Source organism: Neofelis nebulosa, chromosome 7 (assembly GCF_028018385.1).
Source record: "Neofelis nebulosa isolate mNeoNeb1 chromosome 7, mNeoNeb1.pri, whole genome shotgun sequence".
NCBI lineage: Eukaryota > Metazoa > Chordata > Mammalia > Carnivora > Felidae > Neofelis > Neofelis nebulosa.
In genome coordinates, this window is record NC_080788.1 from 34298270 (window position 1) to 34321889 (window position 23620).

The following is a 23620-nucleotide window of genomic DNA, read 5'->3' on the forward strand; positions in this document are numbered from 1 at the left end:
GAAACTTTAAGTCTTAACACAGACTTAAATGTACTTACCAGAAAACAAAAGTCCTAATGAAAGTAAATGAAATAGTTAAAATACTAGTAACCAAATAATCTAAAAAGGGTGAAGGGAAAGCATTGATTTAAAACCATAACTTCATGAAATAAAAACTAAATTTGACAAACCAAAACACCCCTGTAGCACAGAAACTTCTGGAAAACCTGGTCAGGAATCAGGATGCACAAATAAAAAAGAGTAGAAGAAGGGAATATTTCCTATGTATTAGAAGAGAGTTTGAAAGTCATAAAAAGACTTCTACTTTAATTTCTATACATTGAGATGAACTTGACTCTTTTCCAAGAAAAGGTAATATCCAAGATGTAGAAAATATAAATAGATGAACAGCCTGAAGAAATTGAAAATGTGGCCATTAGCTCTAGCTCTGGTTCAGAACACCAGGCCTAAGTGACTTTGATGACTTCCTTCTGACTGCCTTGAAGGAGCAGTTAGATCCTCTGTCACACTGTCCCAGAGCCTAGAGAAGTACAGAAGTCTTCCCAGTATGTTCTTTGAAATCAGCACGCCCTGACAGTAAGATGAGCCAAGGACAGTACCCGAACCAGACAGGTTAGCACACGAGGCTTGTTCCCTTAGAGGCAGAAAGCGCAAATAAAACTTCACAGCCAAATCCAGTTGTCTACTAAAAGAATTCCCTGCCTCATGACCAAACACAAAGTGCATATTGGATGAAATAGAATGGTCAATAGAAGATGATGGTAATGCTAGGTAACAATTATTAAGTAATTACTGTTGTTCATCTCTGTTCTAAATACTTCATGGGTTCTTTTACGCCTCACATCAGCTCCAAGGAAAAGGGATTTGACCATATGAAACACCCATTTCTTTGAAAAGTTATCTCTATATTCTATTCTCTACTGTTTTTATTGTGAGTCAGCAATAGAAAGAAATTTTTATAACTTAGAATAAGGGCCTCTGCCCCCAGAAAACAGCCGTTGGTCCTCATTAGATAGTATAATTAGAAGTTGAAGATTTTCAGACACAAGCTTCTGGCAGCACTGTCCTTGTTCCGGCTCCCCTCCAGCCTCCTTGTGGGCGCTACTCTCCTGGACCGGGTGGCTGAAGGACAAGGCCTGCAAAGTGCTGAATTGGGTGCTTCTGTTATCAGCAGTGTCCTGTTGATTATACTAAGCACTTTTGACATCTTGGCTTTGAGTCTCCTTTTAGTCAGATGGTAGCAACAATTGGAAAAAAGAAAGGGCTTAGGAAAAAGATGGAAGCCAGGGCATTTAGTTCAGAGAGAGGCATATTCCCACCTTTCCCTAGACTGCTCCGGAAAGTGATTGTAAAAACCAGGTCTGCCGGACCTTAGCAATGAGTTGTGTAGCTTGGCCATTGTAAGCTTAAGTAGATAACTCTGGAGTTTGAATTGTACTTGGAATCAGTAGAGGAAAAAGCTCAGAATTGCCAAATCTATCAGAATCTGACACTGATTGCCGGACCAGCACTGTGCACACATAAATGCAAGGTCTTTTATTCCAGTTGCCTGTTTTATTTGCTGAGGGAGAGTAATTCCTAGGTCCTAGAGAAAATAAGACACGCTTCTTTTTATGTTGAGATGTGTTTACACCATACCTGTAGTGGGTTTTGGTGGCAGTGTTCTAAACTAAGATTTGCCCATGAGCGAGTTAGTGCTGTGGAAGAAGTGGGCAGAAACCAAGGGGATTGAGATAAGGTTGAGGGTGCTCAGTGAATGGATGACACTGAGGCTAGCCAAAGAAGGCAGGGGTCTGGAACATCCAAGGCTTTTCCTTGAGGGATCAACTTCAGTTCTGGGGCTAGCTCCTCATGTGGGAGGACACCCATCATTCTCCTTCCTTACCCCCAGTACCATGCTGAGACCATCAAGAATGTGCGTGCGGCCACGGAAAGCTTTGCTTCTGACCCTATTCGTTACCGGCCAGTTGCTGTGGCCCTGGACACCAAAGGACCTGAGATCCGAACTGGGCTCATCAAGGGCGTAAGTATCACTGGGAGTGGGGACAGGGAAGGTACAGGGGGCGGTGGGCTCTGGAGGGCCGTGTCTGTGCCCTGCTCGGAGGCCATGTTCCTTAGTTTAGATCTAGAAAGGAGAGTTCTATTCATCACTGTAAACGATGTTGATTTGATGTACTTTGCTAAGAAATGATACCAGAGAGGAAGCTTTTTTACTCTAAAAACCTAGTTCCAAGCCTCTCTTCATCCCTTTTCCCCTGTCATTAAATAGTGTGACTAAAACGTTGTAGGTTTTTCCTGGATGACTTCTTTGAGATAAGTTTGAGAAGAAGATCATTTATTCCCAAAGCCAGACGCTTTATTGTACTTCTGGCTGAGATTTGAGCGTTTTTCCCAGGAGGGAAGAACTTTTCTTTTCCTGCCATGAGGGCTGGACTCATGGCAGTAAACTGTTTTGTCTGTAGAGTGGCACCGCAGAGGTGGAGCTGAAGAAAGGAGCCACTCTCAAGATCACCTTGGACAATGCCTACATGGAAAAATGTGATGAGAACGTCCTGTGGCTGGACTACAAGAACATTTGCAAGGTGGTGGAAGTGGGCAGCAAGGTCTACGTGGATGATGGGCTTATCTCTCTGTTGGTGAAGGAGAAAGGTACTGGAGTCAGCATCTCATTGTCTAAAACCATCTCCCATTCTTTAAATTTCCTTTAACACAAGGAACACGGGAAGTTTGTTTGGCTGACAGCAAGATTAAGTCTATTCTCAGGAATTCCTCTTTTTTTTTCCCTAAGTTATTTATTTTGTGAGAGAGAGCAAGTGGGGGAGGGGCAGACAGACAGACAGAATCCCAAGCAGGCTCCACGCTGTCAGAGCCCGATGCAGGGCTTGAACTCACAAACCATGAGATCATCACCACCTGAACCAAAGTTGGACGCTTAATCGGCTGAGCCACCCAGGTTCCTCTATAATTCCTTATGTTGTTTTTTAAAACAGACTTCAACTTAGTCGTGCTTTTAGGAGATACGAGAATTTTTTTTTAATCCATCCTCACTGTTAGAAAGCCTTTCTGTTTTCTGTCTTCCGTCAATATGATATGTGCAGGACTCTAGTATACTTGGGAATGATAGCTGATATTTAAGTGTCCGGCACTGGTCCTAAGCATTTTACACGATAATTTGTGTAAATTTTAAAACAGTCTTATGAGTATCAGATACTATTATCCCTATATAACAGGTGAGGAAACTGAGGCACAGAGAGGTTAGTTGACTTGCCCAAGATTATACAATTAGTGAGGTGGTATTTGACTTCTGGACATATGGCTCCAGTGCCCACAATGTACTGCTTTCAGTTCCCTATACTGGGGAGAGCCTGCTTCCTATTGAGGATGTTGTGCCCTCATTGCTCTGCCCCTCCCCCCCCCCCCCCCCACTCTGTTTTACACAGGTGCTGACTTCCTGGTGACAGAGGTGGAGAATGGTGGCTCCCTGGGGAGCAAGAAGGGTGTGAACCTTCCTGGGGCTGCTGTGGACTTGCCTGCTGTGTCAGAAAAGGACATCCAGGATCTGAAATTTGGGGTAGAGCAGGATGTAGATATGGTGTTTGCATCTTTCATCCGCAAGGCATCTGATGTCCATGAAGTTAGAAAGGTCCTGGGAGAAAAAGGGAAGAACATCAAGATAATCAGCAAAATCGAGAATCATGAGGGAGTTCGGAGGTAAGTGCCCCCCCCTTGTCTCCTGCCTCCTTCAGCCCCCCCCCCACCACCTCCCCCGCACTTTCCAAAAAGGCTATATCCTGTGAATATCCAGTTCCCAAACCTGGTGACCAGCCTATCAGAATGCAGACTCCCTAGCTTAGGCCAGACCCATGGAGTCCCTCTTAAGCGGGGAGAATGAAAGGCGTTGGTTATTTTTATTCATGCGTGTAATACAGTCTCTACACCCAGCTTGGGGCTCAAACCCACAACCCTGAGACCAAGAGTCGCACGGCTCTTCGGACTGAGTCCAAAGGTGCCCCAAGGCATTGGTATTTAAAAAAAAATACATATATATCTTCCCGGGTGATGGGCATGCTGGTGCTTCCCAGTGGTGATTGATACTGTTCCACAGGCCCAGGGACCAGCGTTGGGAGTGGACAGGGTCACTGCTCACAGGTCAAGGGCCATTATGCTGTCCTTCTAATAAGGAGCACTACCTATGTTTGCCGGAATAAGGGGACATTGCCCCTCCACCCCCCCACCTACACCACCATTTTTTCACAACAGAAGGAAGATAGCAGGCCCTTAGGAAGGGGCCCTTTTTAGCCCCTCACTTGGGAGGCATGTGGAAGCTCGTGGTGTCCTTATCTTTGCTTAGAAAGCAGCTGGCCTGATGTTTGGGCTCTGAAATGTTAACCAGCTTCCTGGAGGAAAGCATGTGCCTCTCCAGGTGTATTAGATGGTCCCAGCTCCGTTTCACCACCTCCCCAGTATTCCCCAGGTTGAGCCGAGTGGGTATGACCAGCTCCGTGACCTCTGTTCCTCTCCAGCTCCCTGCTAGGAACATAAGCCGGCACAGCTAAAACCCTAGACCTACTTGTGTGGATTAGGCATGTACTTGGGGAGGGTGGGTGGAGCGGCCCCGCCCACTGTTTGACCTTGCCATCCTTAACTTTGCATAGACATCCTTGGTACTGGGATCCTGCCATCCTGATGAGCCATGGGTGCTCGCTGACCCTGGCCACAGACCAGGCAGAGCCACAGCTATTCTTGCCTTCAGCACGTTGGGAGGGGGCCACCTCAAGGAGCAGCCCTTCTGGCCAAGGACCTTTATGTTGTGAGCAGTCAGTTGGCCTCGGGTTCTCTTTCTGCCTTGGAAGTGCTAGCTAGAGTGGAGACGGTAGAGAGATGCCTTAAGAGGGGGCCTTGAGGTGCAGATGGAGAGGAAATGAGCCTACAGGGCTTTGGAGGAAACCTTGCTCTCCTCCCTGCCCCTTCAGTGAAGTTCTCATGCTAGTGCTGAAGAAGCCAGGGCAAGTGTTAGCCTAGTTTAGGGGGCGGCTAAGGTAGCTGGAACACCCCGTCGCCTCTTTATATGCGTGATGAGGTCATAGAACCCAGGAGAACTTCCTGTGTGCAGTAATTAATGCAGTTGTGGCCTTGTTCCATGTAACCTCTCTGTCAGGTTTGATGAAATCCTGGAAGCCAGCGATGGGATCATGGTGGCTCGTGGTGATCTAGGCATTGAGATTCCTGCAGAGAAGGTCTTCCTTGCTCAGAAGATGATGATTGGGAGGTGCAACCGAGCTGGGAAGCCTGTCATCTGTGCGACGCAGGCATGTGCCTCTCCCCGCGCTCATACGCTTACAGGGAGGCCACCTGGGCTCTCCCCAGGGCCTGCCCCATGTCTCTCAAACACACACACACCCTTCCTTCCCCTCATGGGCAGACACGTATCCAGGGGGTTAGCTGGTAGACCTTCATCTCTGAAGACTGCCGAGGCTGCATCTCACTCATGCCCTGTCCCCCTCCCAGATGCTGGAGAGCATGATCAAGAAGCCCCGTCCCACCAGGGCTGAGGGCAGTGATGTGGCCAATGCGGTCTTGGATGGAGCCGACTGTATCATGCTTTCTGGAGAGACCGCCAAAGGGGACTACCCCCTGGAGGCTGTTCGCATGCAGCACCTGGTGAGTTTTCGAGTCTCCCCATCTCCGCAGGCTCAGGCCGGGCCCAGGGTGGAGGCAAGCTCTGGTACAGAGTGACACCTTTGAGGCGTCTGGGCCCTCGGTCTTTGATGATCCTCTATAAGTCACAATAAGAGTGAGGAGGTGTGTGCTGGGGAGAGGGGTACATTGGGTTTTTTCCTCCTCTGCCTTCCCTGCCCACACTCCCTCCTCTTTCCTCTGCTCTGGAGGCATCCTCCATTAGAGCGCACTTCACTTCTGGCTTCAAAGCTGTGAGTCTGTCCCTTGGTTCAAGTACTAAGATTACTTGTAGTTTTCCTCTGGACAGCCCGAAGGACCCCTGAATATCTCTGTCCCATTCTGGAAAAAGCCATAGCCTCCTGTTCTCAGCCGATCTGTTTGGGGTCCATTTGATTCCCCACCTGTTCCACATCAGGTGCCACCCCCTCCCCACCCCCGGGGCCCCGGGTGTGCTTGGGGGTGGTGACCGAGCTCTCCTTGCATGGCGCCTGCAGCCGGGCCTGCTTTGCTGAGCTGCTGCACATGCCTCAGGCTAAAATGTGGGTTTTAGTGACTGGCAGCAGGTCCACAAATAGAGGCAGGAGGAGGGCTGGGTCTATTGGGCCTGCATCGAGCATCCGGAGGAGTCCTGGACGCGGCTCTTCTTTGAGCTAGCTCTTCAAGGCTCTTTGGCTCGGCCATGACCCGCTGCTGGGCTGCTTCTCCGTTCCTCTGCCTTGTCTGGTCCAGCTCTAGACTTGCTCAAGAGTCCGCCCAGGCTTCAGTTACCAGGGCTCCTCAGGCCAGGGAGAACCGAGTGTTGTAGGTTCACTTTCTCAACAACAGCCCCACGTCAGTGCTCATGATGTGTGTGGAGCTCAGCGAACTTGCCTCTAATTCTGAAGTGGGTTTTTTTTTTTTGACCTTCCTGTCAGCAAAGGATCCTCATGCCCTTTGTGTGACACACCCTCCCCTGCACCAAATTTAAGCAACACCCCCTCCAAAAAACCTTCCTTTCCTCCTTTCCTGTGTGTCTAGTTATTAGGTAGTACGGATTGATGGAGTCTTCATATCCTCTGTGTGATAGATGTCAGCCCAGCTGATAGATGAGGATTACATGATGATAAAGCCTCAGTTTGTATCCAGATCTGCTGTCTCCAGAGCCAGTGTTCTCCTGCATTGCAGTGCTTTATCTAGCAGGAGATAAAGCCATGTCTCCATTAGGGGCCTGTATTGGGGGCAGAGGCTAAGAATCAGGCTCTGGCCTCTGAATTCCAGTTCTGCTTTTCCATACCCCCAGTCTTCCCTGTGAACAGACAGACAACCTTAGAGGGAACCGCAGGGCTTGGATGGCACTGCTCAGAAGATGAGTTATGGGGTCTGGGCTAAGTGGTGCAGGCTTCTCCTTTCCATGTCCTCAGTTAACACTGGCTAATAGCTTCTTGCAGCTGCTCACTGCTTTCTCTTGTGTCTGAGGCAATGAATGACCCATGACTAAGGGCTAGGCAGTACCAGGTATGGTTCTGTTTCCTGTTCATGTCTCCTCGTCTTTGGGCTGCATGCACCCAATTCTCAGAGAAATAAAACCTGTAACCTAGTAAATCCTGCCACATGCCTGCTTATACATACTGTCCAGTTAATGAGATGTTATTACTGATTCTCCCCTCCCGCATCATTCTCTAAGATGCTGCTGGCTGCATTATAATCTTCTGAAGCTTAAATTTTCTAATTTTTGATGTTATCTGAGCAGGTGGTCTGTGAATAACTGAATGGCTTTCTCATGACTGTGGTAATCCTTACATGTTAATAATCAAATGTCATCTTAAACTTACCTGTGTGCTTCCACAGGCCATCTGTCTCTTCACATGGCTGTTCAGTGTGACCCTCAAATCTGCCATTTCTCCACCTTCGTGCTTGGAACACGGTTAAGCTGTGTGGCTTTGGCTCTGTCTGACCCCAGCTTTCCCACGGTGTTCAGCGTGCAGGGCATTTGGAAAGGCTCGTAGCAGCAGCCCTGTGCCTGAAGCCAAGCAAATGCTCCGTGTGTGCATGGAAGCCCATGGAGGAGCCTTGTGGTAACCAGACAGCCATGTGAGGAGGGAGGGCCTGTTTCTTCCCATAAGCTGTGTCATGAGGCAGCATGGTCAAGTCCTGCCAGGGAGTGGCGTGGGCCCAGCCTGGGCATGTTTCTGTGCCGAGGTGCTAGAGCCTGCCGCCATGTTGTCCCTCTCTACCCCCACCCCCACTGAACAAATCCTTCCAGAATGGAAGAACCGATTTTTCCTCTCTTGGAGGGGAAGCAGCAGCAATTGGTGCTAGAAATTCTCCACCCATCCCTGAGCAGTTGGGCTTTCATCATGCTGCCTCTTTGCGTCTGCCTGAAGGACAGATTTAGCCAATTAACCTAAGGTTACCTTCCTCTGATTAATTCCCCATTCTGTCTTTCCATGTGTTGTCTCTCGTTTTTTCCCCTCCTCCTTCCCTCTTCCTTGCCTCTCCTCCCCCCCTAAACCTTACAGATAGCTCGTGAGGCTGAGGCAGCCATGTTCCACCGCAAGCTGTTTGAAGAACTTGTGCGAGGCTCAAGCCACTCCACAGACCTCATGGAAGCCATGGCCATGGGCAGCGTGGAGGCTTCTTATAAGTGTTTAGCAGCAGCTTTGATAGTTCTGACGGAGTCTGGCAGGTAGGGCCCCAAGGGCAGGTAACTCTGTAGGATAACCAGCCTCTCACTCCAGCCGATCTGGAAGACCGCTAGGGCCCAGCCCTCTTCTCGTCTGCAGGAAGCCAGCCAGGGAGGTCAGGGCAGGGCAGGATCAAAGGGTCCTTTGGCTCAGTAGGCACAGTGGATGTCACAGGCACCTGGCGAAGGACTAGTTCCTGTGAGTCTTGATGTCGCTCGGCTCAGCTTCTCTAGTAGTTGGGCTCCTCTTGGCCTCGCATCCAGGGACACGTTCCTCACCAGCTGTCTGTGCGACTCTTCCTCGCCCTCTCCCGTTGTGACACAGCTCTGACAAAGCTCTGTCCCCCTCTCGTCCCTCTGGACGGATGTTGCTCCCCTAGATTGCCCGTGAGGCAGAGGCTGCCATCTACCACTTGCAATTATTTGAGGAACTCCGCCGCCTGGCGCCCATTACCAGCGACCCCACCGAAGCCGCCGCCGTGGGCGCCGTGGAGGCCTCGTTCAAGTGCTGCAGTGGGGCCATAATCGTCCTCACCAAGTCTGGCAGGTAGGAGGTGGTGGCGGTGCCCTGGGGATGCCCTGCTCGGGGACACCTCTCTTGGGTGTCCTGAGAGCAGCGCATTGAACAGGGCTCAGATGGCACTGAGCCAAGGTAAGACCCCTCTGCCTGCCACCAGGGCCCAGGGGATTCCAGGCAGCCCTCCTAAGTGACGTTGGATCATTTGGATCCAAAGCAAGTTTACCTCCTCCAGAGAAACCAGAGACTTAATCATAGAACTACAGATAGACCAACTACAAGTGGTTCTTTCATATCTAAAAGCTAATCTTTTAAAAAAGTAGATGGCCATTTTGTTCATTCCAATTACTGTGTACTCTTTAAAAGGTCAGTTTGGAAAATTAGTGCTGTTCGCTGACATGCTGTTTGGTTGGTGCACCTGTCCCTGTCGGTCTCTGAGCCCCAAAGGCAAGTGGGTTCAGCACCAGGAAAGGTCACCGTGATGTCTTGCTGGCTCTCTGGTGCCGTGCAGCCATGCAGAGGCCTGTGTTTGGCCTTGGCCTTGGGATCTTTTCCTAGTCCGGGAGATTGAATTAGCCTGTGTCACTGCCCCAGTCTGGGAGTGTGCTCCCCATCCCTGACCTTAGGGCCACGAGGATTTTTTGGAGGGGGGGGGGTAGAGGGGAGCAGATCAGGCGGTCCCCGTGCACTGAGGAGTGGCAGGTGGGGCTTTCTGTAGAAGCAGGACATGAGATCTGGGCAGACTCCCTTGGCAGAGGGCTTGGGATAAACAGCTCCAACCATTAGGGTTGACCTTTGTGAAAAGGTCCATCCTTTGCTATTTGGCTATTTTTAGCTCCAGTCTTCTGGGATTTCACCCTTACTAGTCCCGACTTCAGCACTTGCTCCTCTGAAAGCCTTGTATGGGGGCCAGGTCTTTAGCAGGGCATTCTCTGCTGTGACATGGCTTAAGTTTCCTGGACACCTGTTGAGTGTCCTTACAGTTTGCCCTCTGAGGCCCAGTGCCTCCTGCAAGCAGGCCCACCTCAACTCCTGAGAGACATCTGCAGCCCAAGTGTGCAGTGTCCGTGTTCCAGGAAGCACCTGGCCCCGGGGCTCAGGGGGCCCCCCAGCCCTCCATAGCCTTCACAGGCAGACCCACTGGCACTAACCTTCCCGTCTCCTGGTCTTGCCTCCTGGGTAACACCCAGATTTCTAAGCCTTGCTTACATACTCCAGGTTGGCTCTAGAGCCCAGTTGCTGGGACTGTTTCAGGGACTTGGGGGCCATGTGGGCTGGGGAAAGGGCACAGCAGTAGGGAAGGCTTATGTTGCAGAGTCCCAGGGGGGATGGTGGGCTCTGCTCCTGTTCTTTGCAGATGTCAAGAGTCAGGTGCTATTCACATGCTGCTTGGCTTATAGCTGTTGTTGGCAGCGAGAGGAATGGGTGCTGGTGAGGTTGGGCAGGGCTGTATCTGTGCCAGAATGGAAAAGTTCAGAGGAGGGGGTTCTGCCAGCTATGGGGCATGTCGGGTGATAGGGTGAGACTGACCATGCTGGGCTGGTATGACCCTGGGCCCGAGGAAGGCAAGTGGGTAGCAAAGCTAGAGATGTCGTAGTAGAAGAAGTGTAGTACGTGCTGTGGAAGATACAGGATGAGGGTCTGCCCCGGCTTTGGGAGCAGATGCTAAAATGGTAGGGTCACAGGCTGGCAATAGTGAGTTGGATTAGAGGGTGAGCTGTTGCTGAAGGCTCTCCAGGGCTTCCTGGGAGGCTCCCGGAACACTGTTTAATGGTCTCTCTTGCCCGTCCATCATCCTGTCTCAGGTCTGCTCACCAGGTGGCCAGATACCGCCCCCGCGCCCCCATCATTGCTGTGACTCGGAATCACCAGACTGCCCGCCAGGCCCACCTGTACCGCGGCATCTTCCCTGTGGTGTGTAAGGACCCAGTGCAGGAGGCCTGGGCTGAGGATGTGGACCTTCGGGTGAACTTGGCCATGAATGTTGGTGCGTGGCTGGGAGCAAGGGCTAGAGCTTGGAGGGGTGGGGAGGATGCTTGAGCGCTGGTCTCCCTGAGATCCTATAGAAAGGGGAACATGCTGACCTTAGGGTGTGCAAGAACCCTAGCTGTCTTCTTGGGAATGTTCTCTGAACCCTCCATCCCATTCCCTCAAGTTCTGGGCTGAGCCCAGGAGGGAAGAGGAGCCTTTTGAGTTTTGGGGCTCAGTTGCCCACTGCCTCTCACTGTCTTCCAGCGTGGGGCCCAAAGCAAAGGATCCTGGATAGTCAGAGTTGTCTGCTCTTTGGCATCTGCTTATTACTGAGGGCTAAAAAAAAATTAGAGCTCATACACTGCTGGGTGTCATACACACAGATTATGTACTCATGACCTTTGTCCCTGATAAAAGTAAGATGGCAGTGGATGAGCGGAAGCAACTAGCTCTGACTTTGGGGAAGGCTCTCCACCCTCTGGAGTATAAAATGAGTGATGTCCAAAGGTCCCTGCCAACTCTGATTGATAAGGAAATATCTGGGTCTCCCTCATGCATCCCCTTTGCCTGGGCTGTGATGCTTGCGCCACCTTGTGGTGTAAAGAAGTAATGATGAGCCAGCCCTGCTTGCTCCCTCCCCCTCTGGCTGCGGGGTAGTCAGCCAGGTGCACATCTGCCTGGCTTGGCTTTTACTGACCAACCTTTCTTCTCTTCCTTTAGGCAAGGCCCGAGGCTTCTTCAAGAAGGGAGATGTGGTCATTGTGCTGACCGGGTGGCGCCCTGGCTCCGGCTTCACCAATACCATGCGTGTAGTGCCTGTGCCATGACAGGCCCCAAGAGCCCCTTCTCCAGCCCCGTCCCATCCCCTTCCCCCAACCCATCCATTAGGCCAGCAATGCTTGTAGTGCTCACTTGGGGGTTGTAATGTGGCACTGGTGGGCTGGGATGCTAGGGAAGAAGATTAATGCCTCTGAAACATGACTCTTTAAGACCCTGTTCGGGTGAGGTAACCCAGAGCTGGGTTGCACATCATGTGACCCCACCCAAGCCAGGGATGAAGGGAGTTTGCAGGATTGGAAGCCCCAGAGCTTAACAGAGGGCAACCGCTCCTGCATCTCCTTTTTGTGTATTCCATTCAGTTCCTATAGAAAATGGATACCCAGACAACTCCCACCCCTGGCCTGGCATCGAGAGACCGCCAGCAAGAGTTGTGGCATAGGGCAGTGGTTCCAGTTTAAGGAGACTGGCCTGGGCCCTTCCTTGCTCCCCCATCCCCCTCAGGCTCCCCTTGTCGTGCATTGTGCACTTGTGTTCCTACACTCCACTCAGCTGTTGCAGGCAAATGCCCCCCACCCTCCATTTTCCCCACTACTGCAGCCACCTCCCAGCCTATTGCTATAGAGCCTACCTGTGTCAATAAACAACAGCTGAAGTACCGGTTTCCTCTCTTTTCTGATGGGGGTGGGGTGGGTGGGGTATGTGTGTGAGGGTGAAAATGGTAAGGGCCTTGCGCCCTGATGGTTGCTCCTGTGTGATGACCCAGGTCACCTGCCATCTTCTCTGCGGGATGCAGAGGTGCTGGGAAGGCAGTAGCTGTCGAGGATACAGGTTACCCCTTATCCTCAGGCACCCTGAGGAAGTGGTGGTAGCTGGGTTTCTAAACACTGCAGCTGGGGACATTTTATTGGCTTATTTGGACCAAAGAATAGACCAAAGGCAGCAACAAGGGCCCCTCCCTCCTGCTCTGGTGGGTAAACTGAGTGATGTGGCCATTGCCCTGCACCTCCCCTTATGTCTTGTGCAGCAGAGGCCTCTAATGTAAGGGTACTGTAGGGAGACACCAGCTACGGCTCCCAGTTTCCAGAATATTTACCTCTGGGTTCCCTTTGTCCCCTTCTGTTTGCCAATGTCTTACCCCCTTGACAAAGCACCGAGGGGTGGAGACGGGTTTGGAAATGGGACTGAATCTTACCCATCCAGACCACTTCTAAGAACCAAGCCCTACCTAGTGGGAGGAGGGAAGGGTGCTGCAGGCCAGGTAAGATGGGATAGGGCTTTGGCCCCATTCCCAAGGCCCAGGTAACTGTCACATCGTCCCACTCTGTCTTGCTTCCCCACTTGATTTCTGGCCATCTTCAGTCCCTCCGTAGGACCCAACTCTGGGAAAAGCATGAAAGCTCCCTGACTGCCCGACTATGCGGTTCAAACAGTTCAAAATACCTCGTTCCCTACTCCTGTCCCTTAGCTGCTGTGGGGAGACGCTGAAACCTGCCCTGGAGCTCAGAGTCGGGAGGGTTTGGAGGAGGTCGGGAGGAGGTTGCTGCAGAGGGCACCGAGCTCCGAGACGGGTAGGGCTGAAGAGGAGCCTGGAGGGGACCCAAGGCCTGCGCTCTGAGGAGCAGAAGGTGCAAACCGAGGCCTGGCCACCGAGACTTACAGGTCGGGAAGTGGGAGCCTTAGAATCTGCGCAAAGCTCGCGGCGTTCAGGAGGGAGTAACGGCCAATGGGCGGGGCGGTCCCGCCTAACAGCCAATGGGCGGGCGGAGGCGGGCCCTCGGGGCGGAGGCGGGCAGGCAGGCGCCGGATCTGGCCAGGCGGTCCCCGGCGCTCGCTGGAGGCGCCGCGATGACCGCTCTGAGCCGGGGTGAGGCCGCCGAGGCGGGCAGGTAAGGGGCTGCGGCCAGCGGGCTGGGCTCGGGGCTCCGGGGACCGCCGCGAGGGAACGCTTCCCCGCGGGGCGAAGCGGCCGTGGGGAGCCCCTGCTCCTGGGTGCCTTCTTCCCGCGGGGCAGGCACTTCCCGGCCACCGGAATTTGGGCTCCGCTCCCGAGCTGCGCTGCGCGGGCCCGGGCGCCTCCGGGGGGCTGCGAGGTGTTGGCTAGGGGACAGATGCCCCTGCTGTCTGCGCTCCGTACCTGGGGGATGAGCGAAGTCCCGGCGGCATCAGGATGGTGGAAGGCACCCTCCTTGGGACGCCTCTTACCGCGTCTCCGACACCATAGCTATTCATTCATTCGTGTGTTCGTTCATTCATTTACTCATTCATTCATTCCCCAGCCAGATCGATTCCCTAGTCCTGACTGCCCCTCACCCAAAGTCTGGTGCTTCCCTGCTGGCCCTCGGAGGGGTCAGCCTCTCTCCTTTCCCAGCCTGGTCTGCAATTGTAATCGCCCGAGGCGGCCCAGGCGGCAGCGTGGAGCTGTCCCAGCACGATTCGGCCGCACCCGTGCGCCAGGCGCGCTGGGGCCGGTCTCTTAGCCTGGAGATCTGATCCAAAGTCGCTTTGGGAGGAAGGAAAGTTCTTGCAGCTGGGGAAGGAGCAAGGAGGCTGGGCAGGCTGGGGATGGCGTTTCAGGTGACAGCAAGAATTGTGGCCTCTGCCCCTGGTGGTCTTGGGGTGCTGCGGGCTGAGATTATTTAGGGAAGACAGGGGCAGTGAATGAAGCTGTAAGTTCCTGCCCTTGCCCAGGTCCCAAGCCCCACAATCTGAGCTCTGGAGGACAGTCTGACTTCCCTGGCCAGCTAGCAATGGGGAAGGTAGGGTGAATGTGTGAATCCTGTGCCCACTCCACACAGATTTTTGGAACTGGCTGAATGTTTTGGGGCTCCCTCCGTCCTGTTTTCAGAGGTTGATGCGTCTCTACCCAGCTGTAATTTGCCCTTATTTGCTTTGCTGTCTCCCCTGTCCTCGTGATTGTTAAGGGTGCCCCATCCTTGCAGGGATCAGGTTCCTAGAAAATAAGAGAGCGCTCTGACAATCTGTGATGTCTTTGTCCCATGTACACCTCTAGCTGGCTCTGAAGTCCAGCTTCTTTCAAAGATTTGTGGGGTTGCAGGGAGAGGTGGAGTAGAGGGTGTCCCTCCCACCCTGCAGTGAGGGGCCAATATACCTCCCTCCACAGTCCTCTGATTATGGTGGCTAGAATCCAGTCCATGCTGGCAGACACTCTTAGGTTTGAGGTTACAGTTCAACAAGGCCACATAAGCAGTGAGCATCTCTGGGGCAAATGGGCAGGTCTGGGAGCAAAGCTGACAGGCGCTGCCACTGAGCTTCAGGAGAGTTTCTGTTGGGACCTAATCCAAGCTCTTCCTGACTTGCCTTAGGGAGAAATTTCTGAATACCTTAGAGGCAACAGCCTGGGCCCGATCCACGCCTTGATGTTGCAGGTTACTTTCAAGTTTCTGAACTTGGGCAAGTCCTCAAAAGGCTTAATGCAGACCAGAAAGACCTGTGTGCCAATTCATCCACCTAAGACAACCAACCTGAGGTTGAAAGTCAGCAGTACCTGAGACGGGTTTATGCCAGCCATCCTCCCTGAAGCTCTTCCCAGTGCCTACTTGGGTGGCTCCACCCCATCCTTAACCTGGTTAAGCTGTAGCTTTGGCCCCTGGATGCCATATTTATCAGACCAGCATGAAGACTCTTGCTCTGGGAATCAGAAGTGAGTTCTAAGCCTCACGCTGTTCCTATTTTGCTAATACTTGGGGAAAAGTCAGACCCCTTCTCTGGGTCTGCTTTGCTATCATCATAAGGTCAGGAGATTGGACTGTAGGCTCCCTGAGGGCCTTCTCTATGCTGTCATTCAGTGGTTCTGCTAATTAACCTCAATTTCCCCTCAATTTCCGGAGGTATTTTATGTCTTCACATAATTTCTTCTTTGCTGTGACTACCTATGGAGCATGTGACTCTTGATCTCAGTCATGAGTTTAAGCCCCATGTTGGGCTTAGAACTTACTTAATAAACACACACACACACACACACACACACACACACACACATACACACATACACACACACACACACACACACACACGCAAGAGCCCATGAAATAAAAAATGGTACAGCATTCCACTTTGTTGTCCCGTGTCTGAGTTTGGACACCAGAAAATAACTTGCTTTTCTCTTTTCTTAAAAAGTGAAAATAAGCCCTACAATTCTGCAGCCATCTCTGGTGCCAAGTGTAAGTTTGGCATGAAGTCAGGCTTGGCCACTGTGCTGCTATTCACCTGGGTTGCAGGGCATCAAGCTGTCACCACCTGTTATCACCAACCTTTGAAGCTTTGATTAATCCCCCAAGTATTTACTAATATGGGAAAGGAAGGAGGAGGGGAGGGCAGAAGCCCTTGGGAATGGAGCTTCCTATATGATAAGAAGTAACTACGCCCCCTTCCCTGCATAGCCCCCCACACACCCCAAGGAGTACCTGCCTGCTACAGCACAGATTCCAGAAGGAAGGCTTTTTTCCCTAAGAATATAAGCCTCTACAGGGTACACTCGTTCCTCCCTTCTCCCTACCTCAGCTAAACATTTTTATTGGTTTAGAAATGCTTGGTCATAAATTAGGACTGGAATTTTATTTTATTTTTTTTTTTTATTTTTTATTTTTTTTAAATTTTTTTTTTTTAACGTTTATTTATTTTTGAGACAGGGAGAGACAGAGCATGAACAGGGGAGGATCAGAGAGAAGGAGACACAGAATATGAGGCAGGCTCCAGGCCCTGAGCTGTCAGCACAGAGCCCGACGCGGGGCTAGAACTCACAGACCGCGAGATCATGACCTGAGCCGAAGTCGGCCGCCTAACCGACTGAGCCACCCAGGCGCCCCAGGACTGGAATTTTAATAACCCATGGAGGTTAGGGCACCTGGGTGGTTCAGTCGGTTAAGCAGCCAACTCTTGATTTGGGCTCAGGTCATGATCTCACAGTTGGTGGGATTGAAACCCTGCATTGGGCTCTGTGCTGACAGCAAGGATCCTGCTTGGGATTCTCTCTTCCCTTCTCTCTCTGCCTCTCCCATGCTCGCTCTTTCTCTAAATAAATAAATAAATAAATAAATAAATAAACCCTAAAAAAATCCTATTAATAACCCACGGAGGTTATTAATATACTCTTCAAGTCCTAGTCCTAAAAGAGTGTTTCCTAGTGGGCTACCTGGGTGGCTCAGTCAGTTGAGCGTTCAACTCTTGATTTCTGCTCAGATCATGGCTCAGGTCATGATCCCAGGGTTGTGGGATCCAGCCCCACATCGAGCTCCTGGCTGAGCATGGACCCTGCTTGGGATTCTCTCTTTCTGCTCCTCCTCCCCACTCACACACTCACTCTCTCTCTCTCCCTCTCTCTCTCTCTCTCTCTCTCTCTCTCTCTCTCTCTCTCAAAGAAATAAAATGAAAACAAAACAAAACAAACAGTGTTCCCTAATATCCACTGGAAAATCACATAGTGAATTTTTAATTTAATTTAATTTTATATTTTGTATTTTGTGGGGTTTTTTGATATAATTTATTGTCAAATCGGCTTATATATAATACCCAGTGCTCATCCCAACAAGTGCCCTCCTCAATGCCCAACACCCATTTTCCCCTCTCCTCCACCCTCCATCAACCCTCAGTTTGTTCTCTGTATTTAAGAGTCTCTTATGATTTGCCACATAGTGAATTGTTTTTAACAGATGTCAATTTCTGGTTGGCACTATTTCTTTTTTAATCTGAACTAAGAAGCACATAAAGAATTAGTTTAAATCAAACATGAATTTCTTTTCCTCCTAACGGGTTGACATGGCACATCAATGGTATATTAAATAATTGTCAAAATCGTACTGTATGTCATTTCATTGGCATCCCTTTTGTCTCTGACTTAGGGTCGGAGCAGCAGTGTGGGTAGTATGCCTGAGCAAATAACTGTAACCAATTATACAGATTTTTTTTCTCTCTTCTGTAGAAAAAAGTTTAAATATTTCTACTATGTGTTAACATTAATTGGATTACTCAAAACTTGCCCATACCAACCCAGGCCACACAAAATGCTATTTAAAAATAGTTATATATATATATATATTTTTTATATATATTATATATAAAATATATATATTATATATAAAATATATATATAATATATATATTTTATATATATATTATATATATATTATATATATATATTTTTATATATAATATATATATTTTATATATATGATATATTTTATATATATATAATATATATATAATATATATATGATATATATCATATATATTATATATATATATTAGGGACACGCCCATCACCCAGCTTCAACAATTAACCAGGTTATGGGGCAACCTTATTTCATATATACCTTTCCCCTCTCTCACTCCTAGATTATTTTGAAGCAAATCTAAGATATTATTTCATCTACAACTGTTTCAGTGTGTATCTATAAAAGATAAAGCCTTTAAAAAATATAACTATAGGGGCGCACCTGGGTGGCTCAGTGAACTGAGTGACTGACTCTTCATTTTGGCTCAGGTCATGATCTCACAATTTGTGAGATTGAGCTCCGTGTCTGGTTTTGTGCTGATAGTGTGAGGCCTGCTTGGGATTTTCTCTCTCTCTCTCTCTCTCTCTCTCTCTCTCTGTCTGTCTCAAAATAAATAGATAAACTTAATATATATGAGATATATATATATATATTTTTTTTTTTTTTTTTTGAGAGAGAGAGAGAGAGGCAGAGGGAGAGAGAGAGAATCCCAAGCAGACTTCATGCTCAGTGAGGAGCCCGATGTGGGGCTCAATCCCATGACCCTGGGATCATGACCTGAGCCAAAATCAAGAGTTGGTCGCTCAACCAACTGAGCCACCCAGATGCCCCAGAGTCTATATTTTCAACACATTTTGGTGCTGATCAAACTAAAGTTACGTTGCCTATCATTTTGAAAATCATAGGCTACATTAAAAATGTAACAAAAGTGAAATGCTGTCTTTCCAGAAACACGTCCCTTTGTTCAGACACAACAATTTTGCCCCAAACCCCAGGAATTCACAGACCCTCCCTGCAAGCCTTGCCTGGAATCCAGGATCCATTAGACTGTCACTGGGGCCCATAATGATGGAAGAAGACTTGGGAGGACTAGAAATAACCATTTTGCCCCATATGAATGTAGCAAGTAGGGACAGCTAATGGGTCTTGTAATATGAGACCCAGGAGAAGAGAGGTTAGGAGTGGTCATGGCATAGTCTCTGCCCTGGTCACACCTACAGTGGAAATGTAGTTTTACCAAACTAAGATGACAAAGGTCTGTTCCTTAGTGAAGGATCACTTGTTAGAATGAGGACCATTTGGGTGTTGAAAAGAACTTTCCAGCAGAACTTTCTGCATGACACGCCTGATGGATGATATTCACATGTAGGTACACATTTTTAAATTCCTTGTGCCTGATTGCAACTTTACCTTTTTTTTTTTTTTTAATTTTTTTTTAACATTTATTTATTTTTGAGACAGAGAGAGACAGAGCATGAACGGGGGAGGGGCAGAGAGAGAGGGAGACACAGAATCCGAAGCAGGCTCCAGGCTGCCCAGAGCCTGACGCGGGGCTCGAACCCACGGACTGCGAGATTGCGACCTGAGCTGAAGTCGGATGCTCAACCGACTGAGCCACCCAGGCGCCCCACCTTTTTTTTTTACTCACTGGACTATTTATTTCCTTATACCCAGTTTCTTGATATGGGTAACACTGAATAGTTTTCTTTTTTCTTTTAAGTCATTCCCAGATATGTAGTCACTGTGATAGAATGATAGGAAGGGGCTGAGCCAAAGACCTGGATTCAAATCCTTTCTCCACTGCTGAATTACTACTGGTTCTGAGCCTCCCTGTCTTCATCCATAAAACAGAGTCATATCTGGCCCACTTCAAATGTTCTCAGGCTGTGTAATGGCCTAAGACACAGTAGGTTCTCACCAAAAATTAGTTTCTCTGCAATGCTTCCAGCTTTGAGAATCTGAGACCACACCTCTGATGATCCAGTCCCAGCTTTGAGAAATCTTGGTCTGTTTTCCTTTAAAAAAAATTTTTTTTAAACATTTATTTATTTTTGAGACAGAGAGAGAGCATGAACAGGGGAGGGTCAGAGAAAGAGGGAGACACAGAATCTGAAACAGGCTCCAGGCTCCGAGCTGTTAGCACAGAGCCCGACACGGGGCTCGAACCCACAGATCGCGAGATCATGACCTGAGCCGAAGTTGGACGCTTAACCGGCTGAGCCACCCAGGCGCCCCTCTGTTTTCCTTTTAAAGGTGCAAACTTTATTCTTCTGAAATGAACTTTATACTTGGTGATAATTGTAGATTCACATGGTCTCATGTACCTTTCACCAATTTCTTCCAGTGGTAACTTCCTGCATAACAAGAGCACCATAACACAACCAGAAAATTGACATTGACAGAACCCATTGGCCTTATTCAGATTTCACCAGTTTTACATGCACTCGTGCGTGTGTGTGCGTTTAGTTTTGTGCAGTTTTATCACATGTGGGGATTTGGCAAAGTTCATTTTTAACATTTATTTATTTTTGAGAGAGGCCGAGATAGTGTGAGCGGGGGAGGGGCAGAGAGAGAGGAAGACACAGAATCTGAAGCAGGCTCCAGGATCTGAGCTGTCAGCACAGGGCCTGACGTGGAACTTGAACCCATGAGCTGTGAGATCGTGACCTGAGCTGAAGTTGGACACTCAACCAACTGAGCCACCCAGGTGATCCTAATAAGTAAGTTTTTTAAAGTATATTTATTTTGAGAGAGAGGGGGAGGGGGGAGGGGCAGAGAGAGAGGGAAAGAGAGAATCCCAAGCAGGTTCCATGCTGTCAGCGCAGAGCCCAACAGGGGGCTCAGTCTCACAAACTGAGATCATGACCTGAGTCAAAATTAAGAGACAGACATTTAACTAACTGAGCCTCCCAGGCACCCCAATAAATAGGTTTTAATAAATAACTGGATAAATATCATTTTTAAGGGGTGCCTGGGTAGCTTAGTCAGTTAAATGTCTGACTCTTGGTTTTGGCTCAGGCCATGCCCTCATGGTTGGTGGGTTCAAGCAACAAGTCAGGCTCCAAGGTGACGGCACCGAGCCTGCCTGGGACTCTCTCTCTCTCCCTCTCTCTCTCTGCTCCTCCTTCCACTGGTGCGCTTGCACTTTCTCTCTTAAAATAATAAATAAACTTAAAAAAAAAACATTTTAATTGTCACATAGCCTTCCATCCCATGAATAAACCACAATTTCTTCATGCCCTATTGTTTTTTTCCTCTAACTATACTTCATTGAACATTCTTATACATTTAAATTTGTGTCCAGTTATTTCCTAAGAGTAAATTGTTAGAGGTGGAGTTTATGAGTCTGACGGGTATCTACTTATAAATGTATGTACCTTTTCTTTTATTGGTGTAGAAAATATTTGGATGTTTAATCTCCTTGGAATTTATTTTTGTGAATTGTGTAAGATAGCCAATTGCCCCAATACCATTTATTGGACAATCCATTCTTACTTACTTGAAATACCTTCTTTATCATGTACTAAATCCTTAGATACCCATAGATCATGTTCTGGACTCCCTGGTAGGACTCTCTGTTGGGATCTGTTAATCTTTCCTAAGCCAGTAAAAGCATGGTATTTTGATTGCTCTAGCTTTGTAGTTTCTTCTGACATCTGGTAAGGCAAGCCCTTGCATTAAATTTGAGATAAATTAGCTTCTTTAAAACTTTGAATCTTCCCACTCAAGAACATTTATTCGAGTCTTCTTTTTTTTTTTTTTTTCTTCGTGCAAGTCTTCTTTTACGTCATTCAAAAAAAGTGTTTGTTGTTTTCTTCTCCTGGACTTTCTACATTTTAAAAGTTATTTTGGGGGCACCTGGGTGGCTCAGTCAGTTAAGCATCAGACTTCAGCTCAGGTCATGATCTTGTGGTCAGTGGGTTCGAGCCCCACTTCGGGCTCTGTGCTGACAGCTCAGAGCCTGGAGCTTTGGATTCTGTGTCCCCCTCTTTCCTCTCTGCCATTCCCCTGTTCATGCTCTGTCTCTGTCTCAAAAATAAATAAAGATTAAAAAATAAATAAAAGTTTATTCTTGGGTTTTTTTTTTTTTTAATGTTTATTTTTGAGAGACAGAGAGAGATAGCAAGAGCGGGAGAGGGCAGAGAGAGAGAGTGGGAGACCCAGAATCGGAAGCAGGCTCCAGACTCAGAGCTGTCAGCACAGAGCCCGATGAGGGGCTTGAACTCACGAACCATGAGATCATAACCTGAGCCGAAGTCGGACGCTCAACCGACTGAGCCACCCAGGCGCCCCTTGGGTTTTTTGTTGTTGTTGTTACATTTATTTATTTTTGAGAAACAGTGAGACAAAGCATGAGCGGGGGAGGGGCAGAGAGAGAAGGAGACACAGAATCTGAAGCAGGCTCCAGGCTCTGAGCAAGCGGTCAGCACAGAGCCTGATGCAGGACTCGAACCCACGAACTGGGAGATCATGACCTGAGCCAAAGTTGGACACTCAACCGACTGAGCCACCCAGGTGCCCCTATTCTTGGGTATTTTATAATGTATATATATATATGTATGTGTGTATATATATATATATATATATATATATATATATATAGTAGGTCTACAGAGAAATGATTGACTTTTATGTTCATCCTGTAATAATAGGATAGAATAATAAACTCCATAAGAGTTCAGTATGTGTCTGTTCCCACCACAGCTCTGCCTGGTCCAGCCCCCAAGTATAAGAATATCTGGGCCACTTTCTTATGTTTTTTTTTCAGTTGATTACGTGTCCTCAAGACAGTTTATCTTACCATCTTTCAAATAAAAATTCTCTCTTTTTGAGGGGGGCGACTGGCTGGCCAAGTGGGTGGAGCATGAAAGTCTTGATTTCCAGATGGTGAGTTCAACCCCACGTTCGGCGGAGGGAGAGTTTATTTAAAAAATAAAATAAATAAATAAATAAAAATTAAATTCTTTTTAGTGTCCAAACCTTTTCTTATGTTTTCTTGCCTTTGTGCAATGGCTAGGACCTCCAGAACACTGTTGAATAATAGGGGCGAGAGCAGGCATTCCTAGGGGGTTTCCACCAGTTAGACAATCTGAAGTTCTCCCTAGAGGAAGAGGTCCCAGGACCCAGCAAGCTCCTTAAGACTAGGTCATCGCCCAGGAATCCCACTTAGCGGCAGCACAGCCGAGTTGTTCAGAGCCCGCAGCGGGGCACCAGCCAGACCCCGCTTCGGAGCGTCCCAAATCCAGGCCAGCGGCCGAGTTTCGTCGCGGTCACCGACCCAAGAGGGGGATCTCGGGTGGGCCGCTGGATCCTTTGACAGGGAGGCCAGGAGGTGCCGGCGCAGCGGCTGCACTCCCGGCAGCGCCCCCCGGTCGGTGTAAGCGTTTGCTCTTACGCCCAAGGGCCCATCAGCTCCCTCAAAAGTTGGGTCTGGCCGGCAGGCGGGATCTCTGGCGCCAGGCCGCCGCCGTGGGGAGCTGGCGCGAAGTGCGGGGCTGGAATTCTGGGTGTGGCTGCCCTCCGGCGGCGCCGGGTGACCCTGGGCCTCTCAGCTCTTGCTGAGGCAGGCGCCGTAATGGACCAGTGGTTCTCGCCTGTGGTGGAGGAGCAGCAGGTGAGGGTGCTGGGAAGGGGTGGACCCGGGAGGAAGGTTGCGGGCCACGGCAGCCCCCCTCCCCCCAGGGCACCAGGATGGGGGATGTGCAATCCCTTCTCCTCCCCTCCTCCAGCGTCTCTGCCGTCTTTCACTGGTGGGAAGGTGGGATCTGACCTGTGCGGAACAACATCCTCACTTGTAGTCACAGGCCTGTCCTCACGCTACATCCCTAGGATGCAGTCACCACCCTGGGAGGGAGGGAGGAAGGAGGAGCAGGCCTTTAGCACCCCAGTCTGGATTCATACCCCCCTACCCCGCCAAGATTGTCCCTGGCTGGAGTTACCTATCTTGTCCTCGGCTGCTGAAGTGACTGCCTTCACTCTTCCTCCTCCTTGCCTCTCAGC

General features: G+C 49.3%; 2 protein-coding genes across 12 annotated transcripts in view; both read left to right on the top strand.

Moving 5' to 3' along the window:
* The window catches only part of LOC131516305 (protein mono-ADP-ribosyltransferase PARP6), a 59510-nt gene extending 47246 nt beyond the window's left edge, over nt 1-12264 (top strand). For 6 of the 7 annotated variants that reach the window (XM_058737164.1, XM_058737166.1, XM_058737167.1 and 3 more), the window contains 8 exons: nt 1892-2023; nt 2463-2649; nt 3441-3711; nt 5159-5309; nt 5509-5661; nt 8722-8888; nt 10664-10845; nt 11550-12264. In XM_058737164.1, coding sequence (XP_058593147.1) covers nt 1892-2023; nt 2463-2649; nt 3441-3711; nt 5159-5309; nt 5509-5661; nt 8722-8888; nt 10664-10845; nt 11550-11656 — 1350 coding nt within the window. In that variant the 3' untranslated portion in view covers nt 11657-12264. Of the gene's footprint in view, nt 1-1891; nt 2024-2462; nt 2650-3440; nt 3712-5158; nt 5310-5508; nt 5662-8177; nt 8345-8721; nt 8889-10663; nt 10846-11549 lie in introns of all 7 variants that reach the window. The other variant, XM_058737165.1, reaches the window with a different exon arrangement.
* A 1082-nt stretch (nt 12265-13346) lies between these two features.
* The window catches only part of GRAMD2A (GRAM domain containing 2A), a 33724-nt gene continuing 23450 nt past the window's right edge, over nt 13347-23620 (top strand). For 4 of the 5 annotated variants that reach the window (XM_058737175.1, XM_058737176.1, XM_058737177.1 and 1 more), the window contains exon 1: nt 13347-13495. In XM_058737175.1, the coding sequence (XP_058593158.1) occupies nt 13362-13495 (134 nt within the window). In that variant the 5' untranslated portion in view covers nt 13347-13361. The remainder of the gene's footprint in view (nt 13496-23620) is intronic. The other variant, XM_058737179.1, reaches the window with a different exon arrangement.